The 12308-nt window shown below is 36.1% G+C and overlaps 1 protein-coding gene across 14 annotated transcripts in view; it reads left to right on the forward strand.

The window, feature by feature from the left end:
* Window positions 1-12308, forward strand: part of MIA2 (MIA SH3 domain ER export factor 2) — a 109691-nt gene that overhangs the window by 30924 nt on the left and 66459 nt on the right. For all 14 annotated transcript variants that reach the window (XM_058738899.1, XM_058738902.1, XM_058738903.1 and 11 more), the window contains 3 exons: window positions 3997-4128; window positions 11976-11997; window positions 12090-12178. In XM_058738899.1, the coding sequence (XP_058594882.1) occupies window positions 3997-4128; window positions 11976-11997; window positions 12090-12178 (243 nt within the window). The remainder of the gene's footprint in view (window positions 1-3996; window positions 4129-11975; window positions 11998-12089; window positions 12179-12308) is intronic.

A 12308-nucleotide genomic window follows, 5' to 3' on the forward strand; every position in this document is an offset into this window, starting at 1 on the left:
TTATTTATTTTATTATTATTATTATTTTAATGTTTATTTATTTTTGAAGGAGAGGGAGAGAGACAGAGTGAGCGGGGGAAGGGCAGAGAGAGAGAGAGAGAGAGAGAGGGAGAGAGAGGGAGAGACAGAATCTGAAGCAGGCTCCAGGTTCTGAGCTGGTAGCACAGAGCCTGACAGGGCTCGAACTCACGAACCACAAGATCGTGACCTGAGCCGAAGTTGGACGTCCAACCAACTGAGCCACCCAGGCACCCCATCTTTTCACTGTTTTGATGGTGACCTTTGAAGCGTGAAGATTTGGGGTCCCTGGGGGCTCAGTTGGTTAACTGTCCGGCTTTTGATTTCGGCTCAGGTCATGATATCACAGTTTGTGAATTTGAGCGCCACTTGGGACTATCTTTCTCTCCTTCTCTCTCTGCCCCTCCACTGCTTGTGCACTCTCTCTCAAAATAAATAAATACAGTAAAAAAGTTTTGAAGCACAAAGGTTTTACATTTTGGTGAAAACTAATTTATTTTTTCTTTGGTCGTTTGTGCTTTTGGTGTCATATCTAAGAAACCATTGCTTAAAATGAGGTTACAGGGGTCCTGGATGGCTCAGTTGGTTAGGCCTCTCTGACCCTTGATTTCAGCTCATGATTTCATCTTACGGTTGGTGGGTTTGAGCCCTGCATCAGGCTTTGCACTAACAGCATAGAGCCTGCTTGGGATTCTATCTCTTTCCCTCTTTCTCTGTCTCCCTCCCCCTCCCCCCCCTTCTCTCAAAATAAATAAATAAACTTCCAAAAAAAAAAAAAAAGGTCACAAAGATTTACAACTATGATTCCTTTTAAGAGTTTTAGCTCTAACATTAGGGTTTGTGACCCATTTCAAATTATGGTATGAGATGCACTTGTACTAGTAACATTTGTTGAAAAGCCTGTTCTTTCTTCACTGATTTATTTTGATACTGCTGTTGAAAATCAGTTGACCATAAATTTATTTCTGGATACTCATTTCTGTTCCATTGTTCATATGTCTATCCTTAGGCCGTTGCTAAACTGTCTTGATTATGATAGCTTTATGGCAAGTTTTGCAATAGGGGAGTATGAGTACTCCGACATTGTTTTCTTTTCTTTTTTTTTTTCTTGTTTGTCTGTGTATGGTTATATAGCTATAGAGAAGGAACTGCTATATGCCTTGCATTTCTCTATAAATTTTAGGATCAGTCTGTCCATTTTTTGCAAAAGAGGCAATTGGACTATTGATAGGGATTGCATTGATTATGTAGATCAGTTTGGGGAGTATTGCCATCAGGACAGTATTAAGTCTTCTAATTTGAAACATAGAATGTCTTTCTATTTGTTTAGAACTTAAATTTCTTTCAACAGTGTTTGGTAGTTTTCAAAGTATAAAGTTTGCTTTATTCCTAAGTCTCTTACTCTTTTTGATGCTATTGTAAATAGCAATTTTTTAAATTTCATTTTCAGATTGTTTATTGCTATTGTATAGAAAATAGGATGGATTTTTCTGTATTGATTTTGTATCCTACAATGTTGCTGACCTTGTTTATTAGCACTAATAGTTTCTTATTAAGGCTTCTTATTTTAGAATTTTAAGATTATTTAGGATTTTCTGTATGTAAGATTATGTGATCTTCAAATGGGGGTAGTTTTAGTTTTTCCTTTACAATATAGGTGTCTTTGATTTTTTTTTTTCTTGCTTAATTGCCTTGGCCAGAACCTCCAGTACAATATTGAGTGAATATGGAGAGAGTGAATATCCTTATCTTGGTCTTGATTTTATTTTAATATTTATTTATTCATATAATCTCTATACCAAACATGGGGCTCAGACTTATATTACTTTGAGATCAAGAGTCACATGCTCTTCTGACTGAGCCAGCTAGGTGTCCCCCTTGTTCCAGCTTTGAGGTAAAAGCTTTCAATTTTTCATATTAAGTAAGATGTTAGCTGTTGGTTTTTCATAGATGTCCCTTATTAGGTTGAGAAAATTCCCTTCAGTCCTAATTTGTTGAATGTTTTGATCATAAAGGATGTTGGATTTTGTTAAATGTCTTTTCTGTGTCTATTGAGATGATTGTGTGATTTTTTTTTTCCTACTAATATGGTATATAATATTGATTTATTTTTATTTGTTGAACCAACCTTGTACTCTGGTATAAATGGCACTTGGTCATGGTATATAATTCATTCTATATGCTGCTAGATTTAGTTTGCTATTATTTGGTTGAGAACTTTGGCATTTACATCGTATATTGATGTGTGTTTTTCTTTTCCTGTGATATATTTGTTTGGCTGTCATACTAGGGTAATACTGGCCTCATGGAATCAATTAGGAAAAGTTCTCTCCTCTTTTGTTTCTTGGAAGAGTCTGAGAATGATTGGAATTAATTCTTTTGTAAACTTTTGGTAGAATTCACTAGTGAATCCATCTGGTCCTGGGCTTTTCTTTGATGGAAATTTTTAAAAAATACTAACACATTTCTGGTGAACTAGTAACGGGGGTAATGTAGGGAGAGGCAGAAATTAAAGGTTTGTTTTTTGTTTTTTTTGTTTTTGTTTTTTTTAGAAGAGGTATAATCAGGTTTATTTAATACAGATTAATGAACAATAGACAGTAGTTTGGAAGGGGTACTTAATATGGATCAGAGTTATAAAACAGATCTGGGAAATGAGAATAGACATTAAAGGGTGTTGTTCTAGGTAGAAAGATCTTAGAAAGTAAAGATTTTTCATATGGGTTTTGGGTTGAACGCTGGAAAGAAACAGACCTGATTAGACTGCAGGTTTTTTGTTAAAAGGACATTTTTCTTTTTCTCCAGGTTTTTTCTTAAAAGGACATTTTTCTTTTTTTCCCTACTATTCTCCTTTCTGTGTTTGAGTAATGTTTGGGGCCTGGTAACAAAGAAAAGAATAACCCCATTGGGTGAGGATGAATAATGAGCTGACCCAGAGAAAGATTAAATATAGAAGGAATTGTAAAAGCCTTAAGCTGTTTTGTGCTGAAGACCTGCGAGGGAGAGAAGTAGTATAGAAAGGCCATGGTTACAAGATCATGGTCTTTGAAAGAGGGTTGATGGAAATGGTTAACCTTTCCTGAGTACCTGTCATGCATGTTCAAACAGCATTAATCCCATGATAGATAAGAGAATGGAGCCACAGAAATAGGGTAGATAGAGGCATTCAGATTCTAAACCCAAAGCTTCATCATTGGTTTTCAAACTTTTTTTTTCTGTAAACTGCAGATTTATTCCCCCCCCCCCCCCCCATGGGGAAATCTTAAATGGAACCCAGTATATTCTATACATAAAACCTAAACTGGTTGATAGCAGGATAAGAACACCTGAGCTCAGATTCTTTCTTTGGCCATCTCTCCTCTTATTCTCGGAAATCTGAGGCATCTCTGTAGAACTCCAGTTTTGAAATCATTGCATTTCACCATACTGCTATTTTTCATCACTTGATGATTGAAAATTGCCAGAAAAATACACGTGACACCTTCTGTTTGGTAGTCTGGCAGCTTATTTCATGAAATGGGTGTTAAGAGTGTTTACACATAAACCTGTACTTATGTTTGTGTCTTAGTTTATGTGGGCTCCTATAATAAAATACCACAAACTGGGTGGCTGTTAAACAAGTAACATTGTTCTCAGTTCTGGAGGCTGAGAAGGCCAAGATCAAGGCGGAGCAGATCCTGGGTCTGGTGAGGATATGCTTCCTGATTCATTCTTCTTATAACCTCACATGGTGGAAAGGTCAAGGGAACTCTCTGTGGTCTCTTTCATAAGGGCACTAATCCCATTAATGAGGGTTCCACTCTCATGATCTAATCACCACCCCTAAAGCCCCACTTCCAAATAACCATCCTACTGGGGATTTGGTTGCAGCATAGGAATTTTGTGGGGCCACAAACATTCCACGTATAGCAGGCAGTTTGTAATCAACACTTTTTATCAAACGTGCATTTTTAGAAGTTAATTTTCTTTGTCTTGAAGGTTGTGGCAGTGTTGCCTGAAGATATGAGACCAGGTCCTAATCCCTATGGTTTCCCATGGGAAATGGTAATATGTGCAGGTGTTGTTGGAGTTTTTGCTGTTCTCTTGTTTTTGTGGAGAAGTTTTCGATCGGTAAGTAACCAATACTAAGAGAATATTCATCTGTCTTCAGGTTGAACAATTAACATAAGAAATATATCTTTTGGGGCGCTCGGGTGGGTCCGTTGGTTAATTGTCCAACTTGGCACAGGTCATGATTTCGCGGTTTGTGAGTTCAAGCCCTGTGTTGGGCTCTGTGCCAACAGCTCAGAGCCTGGAGCCTGCTTTGGATTCTGTGTCTCTCTCTTTCTCTCTCTCTGCCCCTCCTCCACTCATGTTCTGTCTCTCCTTCAAAAAGAAATAAACATTTAAAAAAAAGTTAAAAAAAAGAAATCTTTTATTTTAAGCAAATATATTAGCCTGTTGTTATGTGTATTCCTCGTGTTAATGTGTGGCTACTAGAAATTGAATATGGATTTAGAAGAATTTTTCTAAGTGTAAAAATGTTAAAGACTTTATTTGTAGAAGTATTCTACACTAATACCCTACACCTGTATTTCTTATTTATTTATTTATTTATTTATTTAAATCTGTGTTTATTGTTAACAATATACTAAGAATCTGTGAATTTACCACTCAACTTGAAACCAAAACATGGACTATCACTTACATTAGGTGATCTTCCCTCATTTCATCCCCTTTTCTCCTTGTGCTAGAGGTAACCTTGTTCTGGATCCTGTGTTTATTATTCCCATGCCTTAATTTTTTTTTCTTTTTTTTTTGGTGGTCATATCTACATACATTTCTCAAGTATAATATATAATTTTATTTGGTATAATGCCATAAGACATATCTTGGAATTTTTTTAGTCCATCCTCTGTTGCTAAGATTTATCCATATATTTGGATGGGGCTATGGTTTCTTCCATATTGAGTGCTTTAGAATATTACATTGTAAGCATATGCTACAGTTTATATGTAGATTTTATGGTTTTGGACATCTGGGTTATTTCCACGTTTTTTTCTGTTACAAATAAGTGCTGCTGTGTATATTCTTATACATGTCTCCTGTAGTATATTTGTAAGTTTTTCTTGGGAGTAAACTTAATGTGAGATTACTGAGTAAAAGGGTATGTGGAGGTTTTACTTTGAAAAGATAATGACAAATTCTTTTCCAAATTGTCTATACCAGTTTACACTCACACAAGCAATATATAGGAGCTCCTAGAGATCCACTTGTTCTCTTTCTTCTCCAACATTTGTTATTGTTGGCATTCTTTATTATTGCCATTTTGAGTGGGTATAAAATGGAGTCTTATCATAGTCTTGATTTTAATTTCTTGATCACCAAGTAGATTGAAATCTCTTAATAAATTCATTGGTCATTTGTATTTGTTCTTTTTGGAAATAATTATTCAGGTCTTTTGCCATTTTTCTATGAGTAGTTTAGATATTCTTGATGGTATCTTTGATTGATTATGAATATGCCACATTTTATTTAACATTCTGTTGTTGATGAATATTTGGGTTGTTTCCAGTTTGGGTCTACTATGGAAAGTGTTGCTATGTACATTTTTATGGGCTGTTTGGGAAACATATGTATACATTTCTCTTGTTTATATAACTAGGAGAGAGATAGCTGCATCATAGCATATGTAGATGTACTCAGTTTTAGTAGATGTACCAAATTTATTTTTCAAAGTTGTCTTCATACTAGTTGACACTTTTACCAGAAATTAATGAGTGTTCTAGTTGTTTTCACATACTTACTAACACTTGATATTGACTGACTTTTAAATTTTAGCCATGTTTGAAGGTATGCATTTATTTTCTTATTATGGTTGTAATTTGTATTTCTTGGATTACCACTGTGGTTGCGCATCTTTTCATGTGTTAAAAGGCCATTTGTTTAGTTTGTACATTGCCTCCTCAAGTCTTTTGTCCATTTTCCATTTCCTTTTTCCTTTTTCTGTTTTAAATGTTTATTTATTTATTTTGGGGGTACAGAGACAGAGGAAGAGAGAATTCCAAGCAGGCTCTGTGCTGTCATGACCTGATCCAAAATCAAGAGTTGGATGCCTAACCAACTGAGCACACCTGTTTTTTTTTTCCTTTTTAAAATATTTTTCATAATTTCTTTGTTTTTGTCTAAGTATACTTGACATGTAACATTTTCTCAATCTAAGGTGTACACATGTTAATTAATGTTATAAATGTTGATACATTTATATATTATAATTTCCATCTTAGTGATAATTAGCACCTCTGTTACATTATGTGTTAATTTTTTTCTAGTGGTTGGAATAATTAAGTTCCAGTCTTTTAGCAGATTTGATGATTATAATACTGTGTTGTTTATAGTTACTATACTGTGCATTAGATCTCTGGGCTTATTTGCTACTAGTTGTGAGTTTGTACCTTTTAAGCTATTCTTGTTGCCAGTGTCACAGTATGAGACATCGTTTCATCTTCCTTACCATGTTTTTGTTTGCTCATCAGAGAACAGAAATTCTTTGAAAATTTTGCATTTAACATGTCCTTGATCCATCTTGAATGTAATTTTTTGCCTGGAATGGGGTAAAGATTCGGTCTAATTTTAACTCCAAGATACAACCATTTTCCTGCTCATCTGCCATGCCACATATTAAGAGTTCAAATGCATGGACTGTGTAGATTTTTTTTTTTTTTATTCTTTTCCACTGATTACTGTTGAGAGCAGATACATGTATATCATTCTGTATCTCATCAATTAGGGGAAGAGTAATTTGTGTTGTTCATGTATTATATTCTTGTTCTTTTCTTGTTTCCTTTCTTTTATCTATCAAGAATGAAGAGAATTTGACTGAATTTCACTCTCTTGATAGATTTATAATTTTTTTGTAGTTCTGCAATTGTTGCTTAACATATTTTGAGCATATTTTATAAGATGGATACATGTTTAGAATTGCTATATCTCTTATTGGTGGATTGAACCTTTTGTCAGTATCTGGTAACTCTCTTTAATGTTAGTGATTCTTTTGTCTTAAGGTTTCTTTTATCTCTCATTTTTACAGCCATAGCAACTTTTTTGGTGATATTTGATAGGTCTTTTTCTGTCCTTGTACAGTTTAGCCTTTCTATGGTCTTCTATTTATTTTATTTTTTATTTTTATTTATTTATTTAAAAAAATTTTTTTTTTCAACGTTTTTTATTTATTTTTGGGACAGAGAGAGACATAGCATGAATGGGGGAGGGGCAGAGAGAGAGGGAGACACAGAATCGGAAACAGGCTCCAGGCTCCGAGCCATCAGCCCAGAGCTCGACGCGGGGCTCGAACTCACGGACCGCGAGATCGTGACCTGGCCGAAGTCGGACGCTTAACCGACTGCGCCACCCAGGCGCCCCTATGGTCTTCTATTTAATGTGCATCCTGTGTAAATTTCTTTTTTTTTTTTTTTAAGTTTATTTATTTTGAGAGAGAGAGAGGGAGAGAGGGGGGAGGGACTGGGGAGAGAGAGAGAGAGCGAGCGTGCATGGGCGAGCACGCGGGGAAGGGGCAGAGAGAGAATTCTAAGCAGGCTCCACATTTCAGTGCAGAACCTGATGCCAGACTGGAACTCATGAGTCATAAAGTCATGAGCCTTTCAGCAAAGTGACAGGATATAAAACCAATGCACAGAAATGGGTTGCATTCCTATACACCAACAATGAAGCAATAGAGAAATCAAGGAATTGATCCCATTTGCAATTGCACCAAAAACTATAAACTATTTAGGAATAAATCTAACCAAAGAGGTGAAAAATCTACACACTGAAAACTATAGAAAGCTTATGAAGGAAATTGAAGAAGACACAAAAAAATGGAAAAATATTCCATGTTCCTGGATAGGAAGAACACATATTATTAAAATGTCAATACTACCCAAAGCAATCTATGTATTCAATGCAGTCCCTATCAAAATAACACCAGCATTCTTCACAGAGGTAGAACAAACAATCCTAAAATTTGTATGGAACCAGAAAAGACCCCAAATAGCCAAAGCAATCTTGAAACAGAAAACCAAAGCAGGAGGCATCACAAGCCCGGACTTCAAGCTGTATTACAAAGCTGTAATCATCAAGACAGTTCACTACTGGCACAAAAACAGACACTCGAATCAATGGAACAGAATAAAGAACCCAGAAATGGACCCACAAATGTATGGCCAACTAATCTTTGACAAAGCAGGAAAGAATATCCAATGGAATGAAGACAGCCTCTTCAGCAAGTGGTGCTGGGAAAACTGGACAGGGCATGCAGAAAAATGAACCTGGACCACTTTCTTACACCATACACAAAAATAAATTCAAAATGGATGAAAGACCTAAATGTAAGACAGGAAGCCATTAAAATCCTTGAGGTGAAAGCAGGCAAGAACCTCTTTGACCTTGGCTGCAGCAACTTTGTACTCAACATGTCTCCGGAGGCAAGGGAAACAAAAGCAAAATTGAACTATTAGGACCTCATCAAAATTAAAAGCTTCTGCACAGTGAAGGAAATATTCAGCAAAACTAAAAGGCAACTGAGAGAATGGGAGAAGATATTTGCAAATAACATATCAGATAAAGGGTTAGTCTCCAAAATCTATAAAGAACTTATCAAACTCAACACCCAAAAAACAAATAATCCAGTGAAGAAATGGGCTAAAGACATGAATAGACACTTCTCCAAAGAAGACATCCAGATGGCCAACTGACACATGAAAAACTGCTCAACATCAGTCATCATCAGGGAAATTCAAATCAAAACCACAATGAGATACCACCTCACACCTGCCAGAATGGCTAACATTAACAACCCAAGCAACGACAGATGTTGGCGAGGATGCGGAGAAAGAGGATCTCTTTTGCACTGCTGGTGGGAATGCAAACGGATACAGCTACTCTGGAAAACAGTATGGAGGTTCCTCAAAAAATTAAAAATAGAATTACCCTATGACCCAGCAATTGTACTAGTAGGTATTTATGCAAGGGATACAGATATGTTGTTTTGAAGGGACACATGCACCCCAATGTTTATAAGCAGCACTATCAACAATAGCCAAAGTATGGAAAGAACTCAAATGTCCATCAATGGATGAATGGATAAAGAAGATGTGTACAATGGCAATCAAAAGGAATGAAATCTTGCCATTTGCAACTATGTGGATGGAACCAGAGGGTATTAAGCTAAGCGAAATTAGTCAGAGAAAGACAAATATCATATGACTTCACTCATATGAGGACTTTAAGATACAAAACAGCTGAACATAAGGGAGAGGAAGCAAAAATAATATAAAAACAGGGAAAGAGACAAAAACATAAGAGACTCTTAAATATGGAGAACAAACAGAGGGTTACTGGAGGGGTTGTGGAAGGGGGGATGGGCTAAATGGGTAAGGGGCATTAAGGAATCTACTACTGAAATCATTGTTGCACTAGATCCTAACTAACTTGGATGTAAATTAAAAGAATAAATTAACAATTAAAAAAAAAAATCATGAGCCTGATGATCTGAGCCAAAATAAAGAGTCTGATGCTTAACTGTTTGAGCCAACCAGGTACCTCTGTAAATTTCTTTTATGTCTATTCTGGCAATCTCTTGTTTTTTCACTGTTTAGTCTGTCTACATATGTTATGATTATTGATATATTTGGACTAAATTCTTTCAGCTTTGTTTATTCCACTTTTTATGTTTAAATTCTTTTACATTGGTAAGTAAATCTTTTTACAGTGAAGACAAGAACCTTAACATACTCTCACATCCATTAGTTTCTTTCACTTTACTACTCAGATATATTTCTTCTTTTCTTTGTTTTTAACTTTCTCCTCTACTCTGTCCCTATCCCTTACAAACCACAAAAATTATTGCCAAGATACTTGGCTCTTACTTGATGTATCTCTTGAGGGTCTCCTGGATTTACTTCTTCCCATATTTGAATGCTTCTTTCAAAATTGTTTTTAGTGTAGATCTTTGCGTGGCAAACCTTCTGTGACTTTATTTTGAGTGCTTGAGGATATTTGAATTAAGCCCTCACTTGGAATGGTGATTTGTTTGATATAAACATTCTAGGTTCAAAGTTCTGTCCTTTTAATACTTCAAAAGCCTTACTTCCTTGTCTTTTTACGTTTCATGTTACTTATTAAAAGGTCTAATGGCAGTGTGATTCTTATTTATAAATGATTTGTTCTCTGTGAAAGCTTTTAGAATCTTTTAAGTTGACATTGTTATTTCAATATAATGTGTCTAAGTTTGAATATTTAAAAATATTTTTAGAATTCTCTGGAATCTTTTAATATGAGAGCTTGTTTGCTTGTTTATTTATTTTTATTAATTTACTTATTGTTTTAGAGGGAGAGAAAGCACAAGTGGGGGAGAGGAGAGAGACAGAGAGAATTTTTTTTTTTGTAATAAAAAAAATTATTTTAGAGAGAGTGCAAGGAGGAGAGAGGGGCAGAGGGAGAGAGAATCTTCACATTCAGTCAGCATGGAGCCTGATGCATGGCTCTGTCCCACAACCCTGGGTTCATGACCTGAGGTGAAATCATGAGTGGGTTGCTCAACCGACTGAGCCACACAGACATGCTGAGAGAGGGAGAGAATCTTATGCAGGCTCCACTCTTCAGCCTGGAGCCTGATATGGAGCACAGTCCCCATCACCCTCTGGTGATGACCTGAGCTGAAATCAAGAGATGGATGCTGAACTGACCCAGCCACCCAGGTGCCCCTGTTTTATCTTTTTTTAATTTTAGGAGTTATCTTCTGCATTTTACATCTTGTTTTCTCTTTTTGAGACTATTTTTTGGATTTTGTCCCTTCTACTGTCTTCCATGTGTCTTAACTTTTGTTTTTTAATTTTTTTTAGCTTCCTGTTACCTTTTGAGATTGTGCCTTAATGTGATTTAGTGCACTGATTTAGTCCTCATCAATACTGATTCCACTGTACCTTGACCTTAAAACTTTTGTTTCTTAATTTTATACCTATACATCTTTGTAGATGATTTAAGTCCCCATTTAAGTTCCCTAAGCCTGGGGGCGCCTGGGTGGCGCAGTCGGTTAAGTGGCCAACTTCAGCTGGGTCACGATCTCGCGGTCCGTGAGTTCGAGCCCCGCGTCGGGCTCTGTGCTGACGGCTCGGAGCCTGGAGCCTGTTTCCGATTCTGTGTCTCCCTCTCTCTCTGCCCCTCCCCCGTTCATGCTCTGTCTCTCTCTGTCCCAAAAATAAATAAAAAACGTTGAAAAAAAATTTTTTAAGTTCCCTAAGCGTGATCCCTTTACAAATGGAGTTTTTCCTTCATTTTTTGAAGTCTATTCAGATCCATGGTCCTGTGGTAAACATTTCTCAAACTGTTATTTTGGAAAACATGATGTTAATAAGGGCTTCCTGAAATAGGAAGGAACCTGTTTTAGGGTAAAATATATTTGAAGAACAATGGACTAAATGAAATGAAACTGCTATGTTTAAGGTTATTTCAGAACCTTCAGTATGCTTATATACAATGTGAATCTTCAATAGAGAGACTTTAATATGTAGCATTTTTTCCATTGGAAAAAGAACACTCTCAGTTAATGTATATTCATACTAAGGCAGTAAGAAACCAGTTACTTATGTTAACTTTTAAAAAAATGTTTATTTTTGAGAGTGAGAGTGCGAGGACGCATGTGCAAAAGAGACTGCAAGAGGGGGAGGGACAGAGAGAGAGGGAGACACAGAATCTGAAGCTGGCTCCAGGCTCCAGCTGTCAGCACAGAGCCTGATGTGGGGCTCGAACTCACGAACCACAAGATCATGACCTGAACCTAAGTCAGTCACTTAACCAACTGAACCACTTAGACGCCCCAGAAACCAGTTATTTTTAAGTTGGTAATAGAAGTTAAATAAGTCAGATTTACTTAAATATGTATTTGTTTTAATATAATTTTGTTGAATTTTTTTTTTCAGGTTAGAAGCCGGCTTTATGTGGGTAAGCTCTTTTTTCTATTATAGATCTCATCATTATTGTTCATAATTTTGAAACTTAAAACAATTTACATATAATACAATTTTTTTTTTCAGGAAGAGAGAACAAGCTGGCTATAGAACTTTCTACACTGCTTGATGAAAAATGTAAACTACTTGAAAAATTTAGCGTTGTTCAGAAAGAGGTAAGACATTTTTTAAAATGTTACATACGTGTTAGAGCTGGAAGACTTTACAGTTTGCAGTGCAGAAACTTCTGTGTAAGTTTAAGATTATTAATGCTTGTTTGCAAAGTGTGAGAGTTCAGTTGCTCTT

The sequence above is a fragment of the Neofelis nebulosa genome, chromosome 7 (genome assembly GCF_028018385.1).
Source record: "Neofelis nebulosa isolate mNeoNeb1 chromosome 7, mNeoNeb1.pri, whole genome shotgun sequence".
Classification (NCBI taxonomy): Eukaryota; Metazoa; Chordata; class Mammalia; order Carnivora; family Felidae; genus Neofelis; species Neofelis nebulosa.